Raw genomic sequence first — 21,825 nt, 5'->3', positions numbered from 1 at the left:
GCTGGGGGCACAGCCCGTGAGCACAGCCCATGGGCACAGCCTGGGAGCACAGCACAGACCACAGCCTGGGGGCACAGCCTGGGAGCACAGCCCATGGGCACAGCCTGGGAGCACAGCACAGACCACAGCCTGGGAGCACAGCACAGATCACAGCCTGGGGGCACAGCCATGAGCATAAATCACAACCTGAGAGTACAGCCCATGGGCACAGCCTGAGAGCACAGCCATGAGCATAGGTTACAGCCCTCCAGCACAGCCTGCAGGCACAGCATGGGTGTAGATCACAGCCTGTGGGTACAGCCCGTGGGCACAGCCTGAGAGCACAGCCACGAGGATCGATCACAGCCTGTGTGTGGCTGCTGGCAGCCCCAGTCAGGTCTGGTGGTTAAGAGGTGGCGATGGGAGGGCAGAGCAGTGGGGCTGACCCGCTGTCACCCCATGTGTGTGCTGGACAGGGCATGTGGGGGCAGGTGGCCCCTGTGAGAGGCCGCTCTCCCCGTGCTCAGCTGCTGCTGCTCTCCCTCCCTGCGCCGGGTCTGGGCCCTGAGCTCGGGGGCACAATGGGAGGAGTGAGAAGGGTCTCTGATTTATGCAGCCAGCTGTATTTGTAATGCTTTTCTTTCTGCCTGTGTGTCTTCATTAACAGGGATTAACTCTCCTTACAAGGGAAATTAATTCCTTGTCCCTGGTTGCATCTGACTGACGAGCTGCCGCTCAGAAGCGATGAGCTGGGAGGAGTGTGGAGGGTCATCTGGCAGCCAGTGTTTCCTGCTGCCGCTGTCACTATTCTCAGACTCGCATCACCACAGGTTCCCCTCCTGTGGGATCACATCATTTCCCTTTTTAGAGATGTTTTCCCAGGGGAAGCGTTCCCCAAAGCACGCTCAGGTTACAAGGAGGCAGCCGCTCCGAGCTGGCACACGGGTGGCTGGTTGGAATCACCCAGGGATGTTTTTCCCTTGAGGACTCTGTTTCATGATGGATACCTGCCAGAGGTGGATTAAAACCAAAATGCAATTAGATAAATTCATAAATAAATCACACTGGATTTGGAAATGAGTATGGAGAGGAGGATGCCAGTGGCAGGAGCCCTTTGAGTTGCAGTGCCAAGGGTGGCTGCTGTGTTTGATTGTGCTTCCAGCTGTGTGGTGGCCATGGGCTGGTCAGTGCTGTGGGGACACGAGGGCTCAAAAGTGTCCTGGTCATTGGTGTACCCAATGTCCCCAAGCGCTGGCTGTGCCCATGACCAGGGAAGCAGGCACATCCATGGGAGCCTGAGGGGAGATGTACAGGGGCACTCCTTCATGTGGTGCCTCCAGGGCAGCCCTGGCTGAGACTTTGACCACAGTGCACGGGGAACTATTGAAGTTTGGGACTTCAGTGTGCAGGATTTGGCCCTCCAGATGCTGCTCTTGATATGGCTGTTCAGAGGAGTGATGCACTGCTGAGTCAGTCCTCTGCACAAGAGGGAGCTGTGAGAGTAGCACTGTCACAGAACACCCAGGGGCACAATCTGCAGTAAAAAACATTTTTGTCAATTAGTAAAACTTAAAAAAGTTTTTAAAAAGGCTGAGTGGTTTTGCTTTGAACTTGTACAGAAAGGAGGAGATGGTCAAGTTGCAAACCCCTGAAAACAAGGGCTGAGGCTTGGAGGAGCATCTCTGTGTCACCTGTACTGGTGCAGCTGCAGGTGTCTCCATGGGCTCCGCTTGCAGCCGAGCAGGCCCTCACTCCTCAGCCATATTCCTGCACGGACGAACATTCCAGCTCCCCAACAGCCTTCTGTGCTGTGATTGCATCTGTCTCATCTCTGCCCCTGGGGGATGTCCTTGTCGTTGTCCTTGTCCTTGTAGTAGGGCTGTTCCAGCCCTGCCATCCTGTCATGGCCCTCACCTGGGCTCTGCTCTGGTCACTGCACCACGTAGATCACTTTAAAGAAATCCAGCTGCTTCTACCCTTTAAGCTGTTTGAGCTTTGCTTTCTGTGTTCACTGGAGTCAAGAGCACATCCGGGTTGACCCACAGACTCTGTGGTCCATGCTGCACTACTGGCTTACAAAATCCCTCTCTGTTGGGAGGAGGGGATGTCTGTTCCTGTTTTTTCCTTCTGCAAATGAGTTTAAACAGTGAAATGTGTAGGTGAGAAGATAATTTGCGAGTGCATTCCAGTGTAGTGGTCATTTGATCTGGAGTATCCAAATTTAGTATCCAAACACTAAACAAGCACATCGTTTTTATAAGCAGCAAAACATTTGAATGTGCTTTATAAGTTACAGAAATACAGAACGGATTTTGGAGATGCTGCATGGTCTGGCTGTTACTTCCCAGAGGACCCAGCAGTGTGTCTACCTGCTCTTCCAGGGATCTGCTGCTGTGGCACTGGCATTTGTTATGGCATGATCAGAGCTTTATAAGGCTCTGCTCACTATCCCTTGGAATGAACTGTCCTGGAGAAAAATAACCACGATGATGTTAGCATCTAATCCTGGAGTATGATTGGTTCTGCTTAGAATTTTAAATATTTATTTTGAAGAGCAATGTGTGCCGGCAGGAATTAAGTCAGCGCACGTTCTGTGGTGCCGAGTCAGGCTGTTCCACAGCTGAGAGCTCTCGGTGGGTACACCTGGGGTTTGAAGGGAGGCAGGCAGACACCACAGCTCTGCCGGGCAGCGTGCCGTGTCTCCTGAATTAATGGGAGTCTCGGTGAGATAAGGCTGGTGAATGCTGCTAGCAGTAGGATTGCTGTCATCTGTATTCCATACAGCATGCAGATGTTTGGGTGTCCAGTGCATCTGGCCACTCTCGTAAGGAACCGGCACTCAGGGTGGAAATGTCGTGGCTTGAGGCTTTTCCACAGCTTTCCTACTCCCTTGCCAGAAATGTCTTGAACAAAGTATGGTTCTTCAGTGAACTAGAAAAGAAGGAGGAAGGACAGGGAATTGAGAGAGAAAGGAATTGCCTAATGCTTTATCAAAACTGGCTGTTTCCATTGTAATGCCATCATAGTCTATTAGAAGTGTTCCTCAGTCAAGAATGACCACAGCCAAGCTGCTGTCTCCTGCTTGCTTCTTATATGCCATTTTTTGCCAGAAAGAAGCAACTCAGAAGTTCTTGGAGCTGTGAGCTCTGGGTGATCAGGGCTGTGAGTCGGCGGGGCTGTGTGTTCAAGTGCTCAGAGTGTCCTGGATGCCAGCACACCCACTTTGGTGGGGTCTCTTGGGTGCAGAGGAGGGGCTGGGAGGTGGGACATGCTTGGAAGGCTGTCTGTGTCCCTCCATCCATACCCTGCCCAGCACTGGAGTGAGCAGTGAGGGCCTCTGCCATGGCTGGGGCGTGGCTGTGTCCCCGCCAGGGTGGCACCTCCAGTCCCAGCAGGGCCATCAAAGCAAACTCAGCCCAAAACCCGAGCAAGGCAAGGGAATTAAAGTGAGTCAGTGACACTGCAGCTCTAACTCAGCATTTTGCAGGAGGCTGGAGTATCTGTGCCTTTTCTGTTTATGTTTCCTAACATACTGAGTTGAAAATTACAGTACTAATTACAGGGCTATTAATAAATAACTAATAAAAGCTCTCCAGATCTGAAAGACCAGACAGCACATCGTGCTTTTGTGCCTCTCTGTACTCAAGCAGATGAATGATATACTGCAGCGTGCCCATGGCAAAAAATAACCCCATTTCAATGCTTACTTTTAAATAAGCAAGAATTGGAAATGTTCTGGGTTGTTACCTCACAGTGGCTAAAAAGCCATTGCTGGTCACACTGGTTAGAAGGAGCAGCAGTTCAGGGTTGTGCCTGGCTGCTGTGAGCCCTCATCCCGAGGTCTGTTCGGGAGCACTGAGGGAGCTGTTCTTTGCCTTAGTGCAGCAACTGTGCTACAGCTCTGAAAACTTGCCCTGGACATGCCAAGATTATCTCTACCTGCTTATTTCAGCATTCTGGTCATTCCCTTTTGGTTTTTAACCAGGATAAAAGTAGCTCTTCTGTGGATGAGTTCTCTCTCTCTCTCTGTATATAGGTACTTTATATATATACACTCATATATGAATTTGTATCTATCATTTCTGTGTTATTAGTGAAGTAGTTCTTGCTTACATGTGGAGTGGTTTTGAGACCTCTGTTTAGTGGATCAATAGTACAAAACAAGGAGCAAAGACAGCTGTCTTTAGTTCATCCTTTTCTTCATCTTCAGAGGAAGAGGGTTCAGTTTACTCTTAGACTGCAAACAAATGATCAGAGGAAATTATCCATTTTTGTCCGTGTGGGAGGCCCGTGTTTGGGTAGAGGACACTGGTTCCTGACCCAGAAAGTGTTCCTAGGTGATGAAAGAGAACCTCCTTCCCCAGTCCTCCCTGTGTCACGCTGGCTGGCACAGTGGTCTGTGTGGGACTGGACCAGGAAAGGGGTCTGACTGTAGGATTACCTGGCAGGCAGGCGGTTATTTTCCGGCTGAGAAATTTGCCTGAGCTGTTCCCTGTGTGCTGCAGAATCTGTTCTGTGAACAATGGGCAGGAGGGGCTGGGTCTGCTGTGAATACATACCTAGAGTCTGTCACCATGTGGAAAAAGCCTGTAAATAGGGTTGTACAGGAATGACTCTGGACAAATGGATGTTTCCTGTGGTCAGGTTGACACGTGTCAGTTCATAAGTGCAGAGGATGGGCAGGAGGCACTGGCAGCAGCACAGGGGTTAAACAGCAGCCAGAGCATCGGCATGGAGGGAAACCAAACCACCACCAAATTTGGGTTGTTGCAGGGATCGGAGCCAAGGTTCTTGAGGAAATACTGATGATCCGAGCTCATGGGCACCCACCTTGAACAGGAAATTCCATCTAGTGTAGTTGTTTTATTTTTATACCGACCCGTTTGCTTTTGTCCCTTTGTTTCCTGCGGCCTTTGGAAAACTGGAATGCCAAGTGCGTTTATTGGTGGTTTGGGGAGAACGGACCATGACAAGAGCCCATGTCTGTCAAACACGGTGTTTGCATGGCATGTGGGAAGGGGGCCTGTGTTTGTCACACTGGTGGCAGTTTGTGTCTGCAGAGCTGGGGTGGCCAGGGGTCCAGGGGGTCTGTGAGGGCTCGGGGCCGGCTGGAGCCCACGTGGCACAGTGAGGATGCTGTGGGGGGCTGCCAGCCAAGAGGCTTCCTTGCTGCAGTGTCTGATCCCTCCAGCTTCCACTGGCTGCTGGCATGTGACAGCAGGACTGATACCTGCTGGGGGGGTGGGCCGTGCCACCACCATGGGCTGTGGATTGCCCTCTCCTGGCAGGCGCTTGGATCATGAGGGCACATGGACAGGGAGCAGCTCCCTGGGGGCAGCCCCGTATCGCCCTCCCAGCACTTGTGACCACTCACCTTATTGAGCACCTGGAATGTGGTGATTCAGCACTGCCAGGTCCCAGTGGAGTGTGGCTGAGCACCTTGGGGTGCTTGAGTAGTTCCCAAGAGCAACCACAGCACATTTCTTCAGGAAACAGAAATAGCCCTGTGGGCAGTTAAGCAGGAGCCAAAATGACACCTGCTGAGTGCTTGGCTCTGATCCTTGTGGGGTTTGATGCTCTTTAGCATCAGAAGAGGCTGTAGAGAAGCCAATGTCTGCTGCCAGGTCCCCAGTCCCACCGTCCCACCACCGCTGTGCCCCACCTGGGGCCGGGCCCCATCCTTGTGGTGCTCTCACAGGCGTTTGCAAACCCCTGCTCCGCTCCAAGCCATGCCTGCAGCACACGTCACCCAAACTAAGGGTCTTTCTTTTCCTGGTGTCACAGGTATGTCGAGAGTACCAGCGTGGGAACTGCAACAGGGGAGAGAACGACTGCCGGTTCGCTCACCCCGCCGACAGCGCCATGATCGACACCAACGACAACACGGTCACCGTCTGCATGGATTACATCAAAGGGAGATGCTCACGGGAAAAGTGCAAATATTTTCACCCTCCTGCACACCTGCAAGCCAAGATCAAGGCTGCCCAGTACCAGGTTAACCAAGCTGCAGCTGCCCAGGCAGCAGCAACTGCAGCTGCCATGGTAAGTGTGGGAAAACCTCTGGATGTAGAGGTACATTGAGGAGAGGTGCCAGTGGATGTGTGTCTGTCCTTGCTGAGGGGGGGGTGTGCTTGGGGACCCTGGTCACTACACGGTGCAATGAGCTTTCTCAGCATGTGGTGCCAGATCTGTTCTGAAGTAGTTCCAGACCGTTGAGGTGTTTGACTAATTTTGCCTGCTGATGTACAGAGTACCCTGTATGTACCTGTGTGTGTTCATACACGTGTGTATCTGTACCTGTGGGCTACATGTATATCTGGTTGGCTGTGTATCTGTGTGTGAGCAGATGTGTATCTCTCTAGCTGCACAGATAGATAAACCCTTATTTAGTTCCTGTAAGTCCATGTTTGTAGAGTTGTAGTTTGAAGTGGATCTGACCATGTTACTGCTGTTCCCATCCCATGTCCCCCGAGGGCTGGCGGCAGCTCCCACGGGCACAGGCCCCGTAGCTGTAGCAGCCAGGTCTGGACCCACTCAGGAGGTGGTTTCCTGGCAAGGCGAGGGTAGCACTGAGGGGGGCTGTGGTGGCAGAGGGTCCCGCCAGTGCTGAGCCCGTGGGGGTGTGGGAAGCAGGGCACGGCGGGCACGGCCGGAGCAGCAGGGCCGGCGGGGCGAGGCGGTGGCCACGGGCTCCCAGCGGGGCTCCCAGCGGGGCTCCCGGTGGCCGGTGCGGGGAGCCCCGTTCCCGGTTCTGCGCAGCCGTGAGCGCCCCGCGGGCACCTCTCTGCTGTGGGCACCTCCCTGCTGCGGGCACCTCCCTGCTGCCCCGCTGCCCTGCCCGCCGGGGGCCGCCCGCCGGCCCCCCTGCATGCCTAGTCTTGTTACCGTTGTACACGGCATCCGGTGATTTGTTTTTATTTGTTTTTTCTCACCTCCCCAATGCACTGCTGCCCCCATGACGCACCTCTGCTTGCTGTTTATGTTAATGCGCTTGACCCCACTGGCCATTGCCATCATGTGCTCGCTGCCTGCTAATTAAGACTCAGTCGGCTGTCAAATCACTGAAGCGACCCCTCGAGGCAACCTTTGACCTGGTACTATGACCTTTCACCTTTTAGCTTGGCATGTAGCTGTATCGTAGAGTCGAGTTTGGGGTTAATGTGTAGAAATGGAACATCCCGGTTTCCCTCCCCACGTCCCCGGCAAAGGGCGTGTGGGCGGCCGGGCCGGGCACCCTCCCTGCAGCCCCCGCCGCCCCCGCGCCCCGCCGGCCCCCTCCCNCCCCCGCGCCCCGCCGGCCCCCTCCCGTGCCCGTCCCTGCCCTCCCACCCCGTCCCCCCGTCCCTCCCCGGGTGCCGGCGCAGGGCGCGTTGGCATGGCTTGGTGGCGCGGAGGCGGCCGGGTGCCGGCATGCGGCGCGTGCTCTGCATGCCCGGGCAGCGCTGGGGCCCGGGGAGTGGGTTGGCACCACGGCCCCGCCGTCTGCCCCGGACGGTGACTATTAACATGGCTTTACGTGTATCCTCATGGAGCTAGCAGTGCTGCTTCCCCGAGAGCCTCGCTCCTGACCCGGCCCGAAGCTTTCCCGTAGGGCGGTGCTCAGGCCGGTCCCGCCGTCCCTGTGCCACTGTAATGGCAGGCAAACGGTGCTCCCTGGAAAGCTGTTCCCTCGCCTTTTATTTGGTAGTTCAGTCTGCTATGCTGCTTGCTTGCTCATGGAGAAACATGGTGCTGCCTGGTTATTTTGCCTTCTACTGATTTTTCTTTTTTTCCTTTTTTCTCTCTCCTTTTCTTCTCCCTCCCTCCCATCCTCCTCCACACCCCACCCACCCCCTTTTGGTTTTTTTTCTTTTTGTTACCGGACTTTATTTTTATACCCATCCACCATTCAGGGAATTCCTCAAGCTGTACTTCCCCCCTTACCAAAGAGGCCTGCGCTTGAAAAAACCAATGGTGCCACCGCAGTCTTTAACACTGGTATCTTCCAGTACCAGCAAGCTCTTGCCAACATGCAGTTACAGCAGCATACAGCCTTTCTCCCACCAGGTAAGTGCTGCTCGGCCGCCTTTTTCCGGGGAGGGAGAAGGGGGAGTTCTGGAAAAAACACAGTAGGAAGTAGTTGTTTGTTGCTGGTGGCAAATGCAGTGTGTGCTGGAGGCCACTGGTGATGGGCACAGGCATCCCCTCCAGCCCGTGGGCAGTGGAGGTGCTGGCTGTGGGAACACTGGCTTCTCTCTGCTCCTCGCAGAAGCTGGGTGGGTGTTTTCCAGTCTAACATAAAAATCAGCATCATGCTCTGTCACCTCGAATCAGAATTTGAAATCTCTCTCCTTTCTCTTTCCCTGGATTAACTCCTCTTCTTTACATATCCCTGAACTGTTGTGTTTGCTTCTCTTCACTGTAAGACCTCTTGGCCTTCGTGTGCTTGGCAGCAGTGGGGCTGAGTCACACACTCCAAGGTGTTGGCTCTCGTGAGGTGCAGTGGTCACAGAAGGCACAGGCAGTCTCACAGCTGGGAGAATCACGAACCTACACAAGAAATCACGGTTTGGGCCTCCAGTGCCTCAGGGCCAATCTTGGGCTGAGCAGAGCCAAGTGCTCAGCCAGGAGTGATCAGATCTGACTTGTCCTGGTGTAAGAGCTGAAGAGTTGATGCCTGTACTATTGTACCAAGCAGAAATCCCTTCAGAGGACAAGTGATGGGACTTAGATTTGAAATATATGCTTTGGTTCTGCAAACGGCACTTCACGAGAAATGATCTCCGGTATGTCCTGGCAGTTTCTGCCCTTAGTAACTCAGCTGAGGTAGTTTGTTACACATGAACCCCCACTAAAGCAGCACCTCCTTCCAGGAGCTGTGCAGGGCCCAGCTGATAGATCTGTACTCAGAAATGGGAAGGGGTCTGTGAGGACAGCCCTTCATAATGCAGACTGGGGAGGGGAGGAAATACAGCTAATCAGACTTCACCTAAAAAATTGAAAGGTTTTATCCTAAATATTTTTGGGAAGTATGTTCCCAGGAGTTCAGTATAATGCTCTTTATCATTTTCTTGATCTGGCATACAGCCAACATGTGTACTTTAAATGGCACAGAAACCAGTTTCTTCATGTAGAACATTTTAATAACTTATTTAGGTTCCAAAAGTGCATTGCACCACTGAAATGTATCGCTAAAAGCTTGTTGCAAAGCCGGATTGAGTCAGCTGTAGGTCAGAGCTCTGGCACACATACTAAAATCCATATAAAAATGCCTATGTGATCATAGAATCATTGAATCTCAGAATGGTTTGGATTGGGAAGAACCTTAAAGACCACCTCATTCCAACCCCCTGCCATGGGCAGGGACACCTTCCACTAGAGCAGGTTGCTCAGAGCCCCATCCAGGAAGATTCACAGCCCTTGCTGTACATATTAAACAATTCACAGATTTCTTTTGGCACAGCATAACCAGTGGAACCAGTAAACTGCAATTTTCCAGCTTCCATTAAAGCAGCGAGGGCCTGGATGTTTTCTGGAAGTGCTGGAGATGCTTGAATCACATCCTTTGAAGTTGGGAGCTGGGGTTGTGGTTTACCTGTGTCAGACCCCATTTGCACCTCATGATCAACTGGGATCTTTCCCAGCTCTTCCACACAGGCTACCTCAGCTCTTCCTTCACATGTCCACACTGAAACCTCCAGGAGCTTGACAGTAGTTCTTGATACTTCATTAGACCTTTCCTGACCACTGAAGTTTAGTATATGTTACACAAGCAAAGTAAAGGAGTTTTTAGCATGAGCTACTATAAATTGTCTTTTTATATTTTTCAGATAGCGGCAGTTTGAGCTTTCCAGTAATCCAGTACTTTCCCAAAAGCTTGAAAAATGTCTTTGCCACCTTGCCCTTTATAGCTTTTCCCACTTCAAGTAAACTGGGATCAGTTCCTGTTCAGGCACAGTCACCTGGAAATAAAATTTCTCCATCAGTCCTTACGAAGCGACGGAGAGCACAGAACGCAGGTGCCCTCAGCTCTGTGGCCATGGAGCAGGGGCAGGTCAGCTCAGTGGGATCTGAATTAAAGTGACATTTTTCAGGTTCAGACACCCAAGGTGTAAGTGCTCATTTGTGTTCTTAGTTGCTTCAGCTGCAGGGTGTGAAGTGCAGGAGGGCCCCAGGGCAGGACCCACACAGAACCCACAGAGGGTGGGTGTGCATGGGGTTGGTCCTCTGTGGGGGATCTGGGCAGGACCCTCCTGTGCAGGGCACTTCACTCCTCATGTTCTTCACTCATGTTCCAGACAACTTTAGATACCTCTTTTGAATTTTAAGGCATCATTCTGGCTGCCTGTGTGCCAGGATGTGAGACACATCAAGGGATCATCCGTGCCAGAGGTTGGACACTGCACTCCAGCACACCCTAATCAATTAAATGCCCTTAGACACTCATCTCACCTCTCTCTGCTAAAGCTCCCTCTTCCACAGCTCTCCTCTTGAGGGGGAAACCTTGGCTGCCAGAATCTGTCCCCAGGCTGAGAGGGGAGTTTAAAGGCATTGCAAGAAAGAACTGGGAACACTTGTGGTGCTGAAATAAGTGGAGTTAGTCTGCCAAGTGAGGAGGCTCTGCATGACTTAGTGATGTTCACAGCGTGTTTTGGTATTTGTGTCCTGGCTGCTGACTTGGGACACCCTGGCAGACAGGGGTGAACCTCTCGCTGTGAACGTGCAGAGCTCCAGGTCCTTGTGCTCACCTTCCCCTGCTCCGTGTCCTGCAGTGACTGGAGCTGGCTGGGGCATGCCTGGCCTTGCAGAGAGAGCTCCTGTGGGCAGCTGGGTCACATCCTGCCCTGGTGCTCATGGCCATCCTGTGGCTGAGCTCCCTGTCCCCTCAGGTGTGCGAGTACAGCTGTTCTGCCCAGTGTGTGTCACCAGGGTGACCAGAGTGTCTTTGAGAAATGAGTTCCTCCAAAGGAAGGGGTGGGGTTGGCAGGATGCTCCCAGGAGCTGATGTCCTGGTGCAGCTGCAAGGGGCAGGGCTGCAGCTGGCAGCTGAACCCCAGGGCCAGTGTGGAAAGGCTTCAGCCACCTCTGCTATCACATTAGCCCATCGTGTATTCCTTTAGTTACTGCAGCTTCAGCCCCAGAGACTCCCTTGCTCCGGGCTGGGACTCAGTGCCCAGAGGCTTTCTTAAAGCACCTTCCTCCCTGGGTCTGCTGGGCCTCTGCAGAACCACTGTTCTCCTCCTAAATGTTAGGGAAGGAAAGGTCAGGCACCACTGCTCACCTCCGTGGGAGTGCTTATCCTCTCTGGGGTGTTGTTTTTAGTTAGGGTTTAGTAGATTGGGCAGAAGAAGTAGGCTGAAGGGAATAGTATGAGGAATAGAAGAGAAAAATATACTTAAAACACCAGGAAACCTAGAATATTTATAAAAACAGTTTTATTGCACTGCAGAAATAATCTGGTTGTGAAGTTACGGTCAGTTAACTCAACACATCCTCAAATTAAAATTCTGCCTTGTGCTGAACAGCCAGGGAACATTGAAACAGCACATTCATTATTCATGTGTTCTCATTAGGCAGTCAAAGGTTCTGAAGTCAAGATGAATATTAAGGTCATAGCAAAAATTATTTTTATTATTGGTAAGAGGGTCATACAGCATTATGTCTGTATTTGGGAGTTATCCCACCCCAGTGAGTGTTCTCCCTTCTGCCTCATGTTCATTTGCTTCAGTTCCCTTTCAAACTGTGCATCCTGTTCATAATGTTAACGATGATAACAGACTGAAACTTGGAGCTGAAAAGCTTTACTGGGATATTTTAGAGTCATTATAAAGATCCAGTTCATCTGTAGCATGTAGATGTAATTATGTAGGGAACAAGGTACTATTCCAGCTCTAATGGAGGATGTACAGCCATGTAAACAGGGCACTTCTGCAGAGGCAGAACTCGGAGGCTTTTCTCTGTAACCTCATTAACACCGCAGAGATGCCATAAGAGGGACTGAGAAAGCAGTTTTGCTTACTGTTTGTACTTTATAGCCAAGTTCTGCTCCATTTTTTAATCTTGCAAGCGATCCTGTTGGTTTCAGCCATGATTTGTGCCTGTGGAGGTCAGGAGAGCTGCCCTGTCGTTACCATCTCTTTGCAAATGTTCTCGATCTCTTCCCTGACACAGAAATAGAGGAGTAATTAGGAAACACAATTATGGCCTTTCCTTTGTAGCCTCACAGACATGGCACTGACACAGAATAACCTGCCCCAGCAGTAATTAAACTGACCGACTTCTTCCCTGCACAGTCAAAGCTGCTGAGGTTGTGCAAAGCCCCTGCAGCGTTTGGCTCCGGCTGGAGCCATTTCCTGTCCCCTGCTATGGTCACAGGGTGTCACAGAGGCAGCATTGCCCTGGAAGTCTGCTAGGATATGTTTCCATTCCCACTGCAGTCTTGTTCCCAGATTTCAGAGTTTATTTCAGTTTCTGCTGTGTCAAGCATCATTTAGTAGTGTTAATAAATGTTAAATAAAAAAGTAAATAATTTATTAAAAATGGATATTCTGAAAGATCAGTTTATATTTATCATCTTGGAAGCAGAAATAGAAAATTGTGACATCAGTCTGGTGGAAGGCATTTAGCTGTGTAAAGTAAAAAGAATTACAAACTTGGTGATACTTAAAAATGATACCAGAATGTTCCTAAAAGTATCCTCGTGCTCCTGGCTCTCTGGTTGCAGGGCAGAACTCTCCAGGTGCTGTCACTGTATTGTTGTGTAGCCTGAAAGGAGTTGCAGGTTGTGAGCTCAGACACCAGCAGCTTAAAATCCATCCCATGCCACAGAACAAAACGCTGAGCAGGTGATCTGAGGTGTCCCCGTGAGCTGTGCAGGGACTGTGAGTGTTCAGTCCCTGCTCTGAGCCGTGCTGAGCAGACAGGGCAGAGGACAGTCGGGGTCCCTGCGCTGCTCTGGCGGCTCACGGGCAGGGGCACGGCAGAGCCCCCACCCACAGGCAGCTGGGACTGTGGAGTGTCTCCTTTACTCTGAGGAGCCCAGGGAAGGACAGGACAAGGCTGAGTCAAAGGGCACAGGGATTTCAGGAGTTGTGAGTTAAAGCTGAGGAGGTGTTTCCCGGCTGTCCAGACCCTCCGTGGTGCTCCAGGGGCCAGCAGGGTCCCCACACCCCGACCCACCCTATCCCCGAGGCCTCCTAACGGATCACTGTGCTACTGTGTGGTTTGATTGTGCTGACAGTTACGTGCCACTGTGCCCATAATAACAATTTTTCTTCTTTGTTCAAATGAAATTTCTAATTACACGTGTGATGGGTTGTTTTAATTCTTTTCCCTTTCCAAATCCACCTTCCTGTTGCAATGCATGATGAGCAGGCTCAATATTGTGCATGACACCCGCTACAAGTGTTGGTAGGTGCCAGCTTTGTTTCTTGATTATCTTAAACCTGTGGTGCAGCTCACAGACCCTCAAAATCCACTGCTAGATGTAACGTAGAGCCCTTGTGCCAGTCCATCTCCCCAAGCCTCTTGCACTAACACCTGTCAATTAAATGCGATTGTTTTATTTAATTGACATGGACACAGAGATGTTAATTTTGTACAGCAGTTTTTAATTGCACACTGTTCCTTGGTGGATTTTGACTGGACTATGAGTTCCAGTGTTTAGAAACTATCTTGTGTTAACTAAAGACTGTATCTTACCATAGCCACGTAGCCGTATTCTGTCCTTGAACAAGATTAATTTCTGTTTGCAGTAAATATTTGGGTTGAATTTTTAAAAGACAAAAATTTGTAAATATAAGGGCATTGAAAAACTCTCCTGTTGATTTTCGTATTGAAATGGTTAAGCTTGTTTGTGTCGATTTTCTTGATTTGATGGTAACAAGCATTTTCCCCTTTTTTTCTCTTTCATCTCCCTCCCCTCCCTCCCGGAATGTTGTCCTGCTTTGCACTGTGGTTGCATGTCACGCGCTGGCAATGATGTCTCGGGCTTTTTGCTGTGGTAAACCATGCTCAATGACCCTCCCACGTGTCGCTCTGGTCCCCATACTGCTACACTCTTCTGTATGTTTGCTTATTTGATTTTCCTTCCGAAAGTTCCCATGGTGCACGGTGCTACGCCAGCCACTGTGTCTGCAGCAACAACATCTGCCACAAGTGTTCCCTTCGCTGCAACAGCCACAGCCAACCAGGTTTGCTAATTTACAGCTTTGTTCCTTACAGACAACTCGAAATCGGTGCTTTAATGAGCATGGGGGTTTGGATCTGACCTCTTGTTGGCCTACACATTCTCTCAGAGAGCTGCAGCACAGCTTAATCAACCTTTAGCCATGCTCCAGAGGTGCTGCAGTTCCATTTCTGATGCTAAAAATAATTGACAATAGAGTTTCTGACTCAGTCTTAACATTTATGGGCCATGCTGCTTATTTCTGCTCTCAGGGATGTAAAAGGCAAGGGATAATACACGAGCCCACGATTTATTTCTGTTTCTGTGAAGCCGGCGGCTCCTTTCAGTGCAGCACTCAGGGAAAGCCAGGGGAACCTTTGTGCAGAGGGGCTGCAGGTTCTTACAGTCTGAGTTTAGCAGTCCAAACATGTTCTGACTCTCCTCTTCCAAGAGCAAAACAAAGCCGTGTGAGCATGGGCCACACAGAAACTTCTTTGAAATCTTTGTTCCAGCTTGTGATTCTCTTGGGAATGGCCCATTGCTGTGGGCAGAGCTCAGTTAGGAAAATGCCCATTAGAGTCTGGGTTTATTTCTAAGTAGCCACCCCAAGCATTGCCACGTTTGGGTGTATTTCAGGAATATAAGAGTAATGCTTTACCACATAAATGATTACAAATCTCCCAGGAAAGCCAGAACCGATGCTCTAAAGATGAGTTCCAGGGCCAGAGGAGCAGCTGGAGCTGCACCTGAGCACAAGGTGCTGTCAGAAGAGCAGATTTATGTACAACATCTGGCTGAAAGTGCAACAATAAAAACATTTTAAAGATCCTCTTGTTCCTCTTCTAAAAGCAAATTATTTTTTGAGATTTACTAGGCAGTTAGAGTTGCCCACGTCAGTTCTGGTCCAGTATGGGGGTCTTGCTCCCAGCTCTGGTATCACACGTGTGCCCCTTAGGAAAGGGAACTCGAGGTTGTCCTCAGCGCTGTGCAGGTGTGGTTCTGTGTGTGGGGTGAGCTCTGGGGTCAGTGTCAGTGTAAGGCAGGCTCAGCTGATGTGCTCAGCTCCCTGGCTCAGTACAGACGACACCTCTGCCACCTCCCAGAGCCCCGGCAGGCTGGGGGTGCCCTCTGTGCCTGGGCAGGATGGTGCTGTGGGCACCCCGTGCTGCAGAGTGAAGCCCAGGGTCTTTGGCTTCGAGCCTTTGCACCTTTACCTGTCGAGCACTACCATTTTGTGCTGCCCCAGCTGTACGTTCCTCGTTAACCTGTCTGCTTCCTCATCTCTCAAAAATACAATTCCCAAATGACACCCTTGCAGTGATACCTAGGTGTGCACATCCCGAGCCTCCAAAGGGACCTGGATATTGTACAATTCCCAAAACCACCCAGGTTAGTCTGCTCATGCAGTCATGCTTAGGTAGCACGGTGTTCTCTTGAGAAACGTTTGCTGAATGACCAGGTCACTCAGGGCTTTAAACTTAGCCTAAGAATTTGTGTTTTGAAAAGCTAGTTCATAGGTGGGGCTACCTCTGCATATGTGCCACCTCAGCAAGCAAACACCTGTATGCCCAAAGTCTCTTCATATTACAGTTTATTGCACCAGACAGTTAATTTCAGTGTGTCTCGTATCCTGTGTGTGTCCTGAGAGTTACGAGAAGGAGCCAAGCCCCAGAAAATCAGCACTATTTTTGAGCCATCTCTGTGTTAGTAGCCATGCACTTTCCCAGATAGATCACAGGGCAGCTTTCTGTTGTAGAATCCGACCATTTCATGCCTTTCCTCCCCGGAGCCTCATAACACACTTAGTGCAGTTCTGCAGCCAAACCTCCATATATACATATATACCCATATATGTATATACCATGTGAGCAATGCTGAAGGTATTTAATGCCACCCGATGCCATGTGCCTGCATGCCAAAGGCTAAAGATCTGGCCCTTCATCTTCCCGGACTGGTGTTGAAGGCCCTTGGTCTGTTCCGACAGCACTGTCCCTGATGCTTCTCCAGTTGGGTGCCACAGCCTGTCCTGCAGCAGTAGGAAAACATGGTATGAGAAGCTTCATTCTGCTCCAAGCCCATTTCTGTGGAGTTGGCCATGCTGTGGATGTGTGAGCTGCCAGGGGAGGAGAGGGCACACGGGCGGGAAAACAACAGCAGGACCTGCCAATGAGTTAGCGGAGAAGAAACACTCCCATTCCTTTTCCTGGATGGATTTACAGGCCAGCCTTGGTGCCCATCAGGAAAAAGGGTCTTCCTAAGTGCCACAGGCATTTGGGATCGTGCAAATCCATTTTGTGCCCTGCACCCCAGCCCACGTCCCTGTGCCCGGGCACGTTTGCTCTCCCTGTGTGCTGCAGGGCTGCTCACCCCGGGCTGGGGGTGCACTGTCACCTCTTATTGGCTCTGCTGGCAGTTGTCCCCAATTGTAATTGCAGTTTTTTAAACGGGAAGCTGAGCTGATGGGCACTTGAGGAGAGCCATGTGCCGAGTCCTGTCTAGGCAGCAGAACATTTTGGGAATTGTTTCACTGCTCGGGGAGGCTCCGTGTGCCAGCTGCTCCGCACGGCGGCCGTGGGAAGGACGGGCAGCCCTTCTCCACAGGGCATCTTCACCAGCCATGAAAACCTAGCTCAGGGCATCGTAGGTTTGGCATTCAAAACTCAGGACAGTGGAAGCAGTGAACACTTCACAAAATCAGCCTGAAATGAGACCACTGTAGAATTCATCATTGGAGACACTGAAAGCACAGAATTTTGTGTAGGCCAACAAAAAGGGCTATTTTCAATTACTGCACTGCATGACTTGTAGATGTTAACTTCTCTTATTTCCTGAACAACCAATAATACTTATTTATATTTGTCCAGTAGTACTTAACCTAATGTTTCCAGTTGTAAGGTGCTATTGTAGCACTTCAGTTGACTTTAACTTATAGTTACAACATAAAATCCACCAACTCACAGCTGATCCTCCCCTTCCCAAAGTGATGTTCTGTAGCAAATGCTGTACCTCTGGGTGGGCTCGTTGCATGTGTAACTCACTGTTTACATTTTTTACCTGTAGATACCCATAATATCTGCCGAACATCTGACTAGCCACAAGTATGTTACACAGATGTAGACATTTGGTCATCAAACAGTAAGTTCCCAATGTGTTGTTGCTATATTTTTTCTTACCTTTATATTTGTAATTTGCTGCTTTCAGGGACAGAATGTTTTTATTTTCTTTCTAAGGTAGCCATTAAGATACAGGGGCAGAGGCTCTGACCTCTGCTGAGGGGCTGTTCCTCTCTGAGGGGAGATCCACAGGTAGCAGTGGCCACATCAGGTGTTGGTTTGTGCCTGCCCACACAGCAAAACAGGAGTTCTCAGTTTATATTTTATCTGTGTGGCCCCAGCACTGACCTGAGCCGTGGGGCAGCTCTTGGAGGGGGAGGTGGTTCCACCAAGTTCTCGTTAGAAAGAACAGATTTTAAATCTCAAAATTTAGAAACCTGGCATCGCCTGGGTTTGGAAACTCCTGTTTCTCCTGTTGTCGTGAGACCCCCTCCAGCTATCCCCTCCCTTTCTGCCATGTTTTTACTGAACTTCTCGGCCATAATGGAATTATTTCTGAGGGTGAGGATTCACCCATTAGCCACAGTGGGTTTGTAATAACAATTATTTGTTTCAGCTGAGCATAAATGTTGTTAAATGGCTGGAGTGACACGGGGGGGTGGGATGGGATGGAATGGGATGCCTCCCATCTATGGCCTAAACTTGCTGCCAGAGTCCCTTCAAAACAGCTGGGTCCCGGCTGTGCCTGTTCTGGAGACCATCCTGAGGTGGAGGAGGAGTTGCCTCTGGAGGTGTCTCCTGTGCCAGGCCACAGAGACCAAACAGCTGCACTAGATGGGCACTGAAGGGAGAAAAATTCCCTTGGGAACATAGGGCCTGGATTTCTAAGGATGTTTTTTGCTTCTGAGATCCTGATTGGGCTCCTGGGTTTTACAGGAACAGCTCCCAGGGCCAAGGCCTTGGGTGTGTGGAATGGTGCCCCAGATCCCGATCCCATGGCCAGGGATCAGCGGGTGGGGCCCCTCTGTCCCCACAGAGCTGGGGTGCCCTGTGTGCCCCCCCTGCCCCAGGGGTGTCCTGCAGGGACCGGGGGCTTCCCACGCTCGGGGCACAGCTCCCCCTGCCCGGGTGAGGTTGGGGCTGGTGTGGTCTGACACAGTCCTGGCCGTGCTGAGAACACTTTCTGCTCTTCCCTTCCCAGCTCGTAGCCGAGGCGAAGAGGCCGGATTTGGGTGGGAAGAGGCCGAGCTCATTAGCCATAGTGTATGTAAATACTGTCCAGCAGCACTGGGAACCCCTCAGCAGTGACATCACACATTGCATGTTAGCGAGACGAAGCGAGACCGTGGGACTCCACTGCACACTGTTGCCTATATACTTTGTACATTGAATTGATATTTGTGCTGAGGTGATCTTATTGTCTAAAACCTGCAGCATCATCCGTCTTTCCCGGCACGGAGTGTGCGGGGGGTCGATGCATCCGGGGCCTGTTCCCCACAATCACGGACGTCACCCCGGAAAGACTGACGATGCTGTCACCAGAAATCTATTATGTATTGGTACGTCTGTAGACCAAGATATAATTTTTTAAAGTAAGTTTATTTCTTTCAAGGTTTACAAATAACAAAGGTGCACCTTGTATTTAAAATTGCCATTATAGACGAGAGCGTGCATGCACAGTAATTTTTGTTTAAGAGTAATATTTTTAATGTAATAGATTGTAAGAAGTGGGAAGAGAGGAATCTGACAGAGATGAATGTGCCAAGCAAAACCACAACTGTGTATATTTTAAAGCACATCAATGGCTTTAAGTACCACGTTGTTAAGGATTCTCATGAAGTGCCATAGACTGTACATCCATCAGAGTATTATTTCCGCAGTGTTATTTTCAGAACCACATTTTCACTGACTTGATGAGTACTGACCAGTCAAAGGGCACCATTCTGTTTCAAACCAAAGCTGTCTCAGAAATGGCCAACTGCTCCTCACAGCCAGTGGGCAGCACCAGAGAGATGCTCCAGCTGTGCATAACCCTTATGGACAATATTATCTATAAATTCTCCTAAGTATGTCATATTTATGCATATTTACTGTATAACGTGAGCTACGAAAGGGAAAAGCCATTTCTGAGACACAGTAACAAATGTTTGAGGAACTTCTTTTGCTCTATTTATAGCCTCTGTCGCGAGTCACAAGGACTATAAATGTTTTGCAGAGATGGGTTTCACTTTAATTCATCAAGTCCCGCGTCAGCGGCGACTCTAAACAAAGACGCAGAAGCACTGAGCAGATGCATGACAAACCAAAATAGGACAAATGAGATGTTAATTAGCGTAGAAATTGGGTGGGTTAATACTCGGGTGAGTTTTATATGTGATTTTTTTTGTTCAGATTAACTGCTTATAGCCTTAGAAAGCCTTTACAAAATAAAAACAAACAAATAGATGTGCATTCAAGTTTTAAGAATGGATTCATCCAAAGGAATTCCTTTTTGTGGTTTGGATGTTGCAGCCAGTAAAGGATATTTTTGCTCTGTTCAGCCAGGGGCTGCCTGGGGCCAGGCCCCGGGCGGGCAGGGAGGGAGAGGCGCGGGTTCGGTTGTAGAACTCGCCATACTCCGAGTTTACTGCGAGTTTTTATGCTTGAGAGAGATGCTTTATAGATAAGAATGATGTGTTGATTTTCCTGATTGTACTGTACATCTATTAAAGCCTTAGATTATTACATTACGGGTTAAAACCCATACCAATGTAATTTCAATCGTGTTAAGAAAGTATAGGTGACTTCACATGTTATTGTAGTGACTTACCATAGAGAATTTACTTATTTTTTCTTGTTAAAAGTATAGTTTTTATTTCTTACATTTATTAGCTCGTTTTCATTTTCTATTACCAGTTGATACCATTTCAGTTTATAGAATTTTGTTTTACTAGAGTTTACTGATGACTTTTTCAAAATACAAAAAAAAAAGGTAGTTTTCTTCATAACATACTCAGTTTGGAATTTACATGTAGTGTCTTATGAGTATTCGTATTACTGTTAACTAAATGATTTCTATTTTACTGATCTAATATGACAATGTAAGAATGTCAGTCATTGTTAGTTCTTGTCTAGTTTTCATTAAAAGAACAAAGATCTTTTATATGGATATCTTATAATTATATAATCATTGCTAAGTAAGAAGTTAAGTTGTTGCTATGGCAACAATCCTGGCAGACAATTGAGTAATATTTTGATGATTTATTTTGTTTGTAATTAGTTATTATGAGAAAAAAAAAATCTAGTTCCTAGATATTAGAAGAAAATTTATTTTCTACTGTATCCATTTCAAATGTTAAAATATTGTTTAAATATTTTTTGAAATCCCTGAATATCAGGCCTTGTTATAAATAAGCTGCATAATCAATAGATCAAGGGACTTTTTGTTGATAATCCAAATACTCAAAGTTTACGTAACAAGAATTCTAGTGTGTGTGTGCAAACTCTTGAGGGTTGATTATGCTGCAGTTGGGACGTCGAGAGCGAAGGTTGACTTTTTGCACTTCTGTATATAGTCAAAAAAGAGAGAAACCTGTATAATAGTAAGATCTTATTTTGAATAAAAATGTCTATAATTACAAGGAGTTTTGTTAAGGCTAAATAAAATGACAGGCTGAACAAAATTGCTTGCAAAAGTGGCACAGAGTTAGCACTCCATCCCCCTTCCAAAAAGTTGCTTTGCTTTATGTGGACAGCTTGTAGTTTGCCAGGATTTTTTCAGCTGGAAAGATCTGCCATCCTTCCGAGATCTCATGACTGACAGAAGCTCCACTGGGTCAAATCTGCCTGAAAATCATTAAGAAAAAAAAAAAAAGGAAAAAAAAAGAAAAAAAAAGCAGGTACTTCAGCCCATCCAGGGAATCATGGCTCAGATATTCCGTACATTATTCAAAATCTACTGCATGTTTAAAGTATCAAAATATATTAAAGATATATGCTATTCAAACCAGTTTCTGACAATTTCAGTGGTTTCTTGTTCACAAAAAAGATTCTTCAAAACAAATACTGTCGTTCACAGAGTTCAACCACGGACAGGCAAACGGAACAGCGCCCGTAGCTGTAGGGGTAGGGGGTTATTTTCTCGCTGTAGTGGTCCTGTTCTTTTAGCAGGTGAAAAACAACCTGGGAGTTCTTCCCGTTTTCTTGGAAAACGTTCCAGGAAGCCGGTCATCCTGTGTATGCCAAAGCTGGGAGGAGGCGGAGGGGCCGGGCTGCCCGTCTGGAGCCCAGGGGTGACGGACTGACAGCCCCGGCTCGCCTGCGGGAAGGACGGACGCGGGTTCGCTCCTACGTAACCACAGACTTACTTTCGCTTGTAGTTGCTCCAGTTACGTACTCTGTCCTGGGCTGCAATTTGGGTTTATGCTTATTTTATTATTACTGCTATAGTTGACCTTGCTGTATGGAAAAAATAAAGTGAAATTGCCCTAATGAAAGTTCTCTTTCTTAATTACCTTTTCCTCCCTCGGGTCCAGGGAGGCCCCGCGGGGCCGTGCAGGCTGGAGCGGTGTCTGTGCGCTGGTGTGACTCGAGGGACAGGAGTTACCCGGGCAAAACCTTGTCTGCCGGGCCTGGGGCTTTTCACCAGCACAGGTTCCATCCACGGGA

General features: G+C 49.1%; 1 protein-coding gene across 10 annotated transcripts in view; it reads left to right on the top strand.

Annotated features, from left to right (window-relative positions):
• MBNL1 (muscleblind like splicing regulator 1) overlaps positions 1-21,042 on the top strand; it is a 71,111-nt gene extending 50,069 nt beyond the window's left edge. For 2 of the 10 annotated variants that reach the window (XM_017835435.1, XM_017835434.1), the window contains 4 exons: positions 5,764-6,021; positions 7,020-7,073; positions 7,872-8,025; positions 9,789-13,317. In XM_017835435.1, the coding sequence (XP_017690924.1) occupies positions 5,764-6,021; positions 7,020-7,073; positions 7,872-8,025; positions 9,789-10,042 (720 nt within the window). In that variant the 3' untranslated portion in view covers positions 10,043-13,317. The other 8 variants (XM_017835437.1, XM_017835439.1, XM_017835438.1 and 5 more) reach the window with 8 other exon arrangements.
• Positions 21,043-21,825: the final 783 nt, after the last annotated feature.

Source organism: Lepidothrix coronata, unplaced genomic scaffold (assembly GCF_001604755.1).
Source record: "Lepidothrix coronata isolate B3197 unplaced genomic scaffold, Lepidothrix_coronata-1.0 Scaffold256, whole genome shotgun sequence".
NCBI lineage: Eukaryota > Metazoa > Chordata > Aves > Passeriformes > Pipridae > Lepidothrix > Lepidothrix coronata.
The sequence above is the reverse complement of the archived record's forward strand: the minus strand, read 5'-3'. Positions and strand labels throughout refer to the sequence as shown.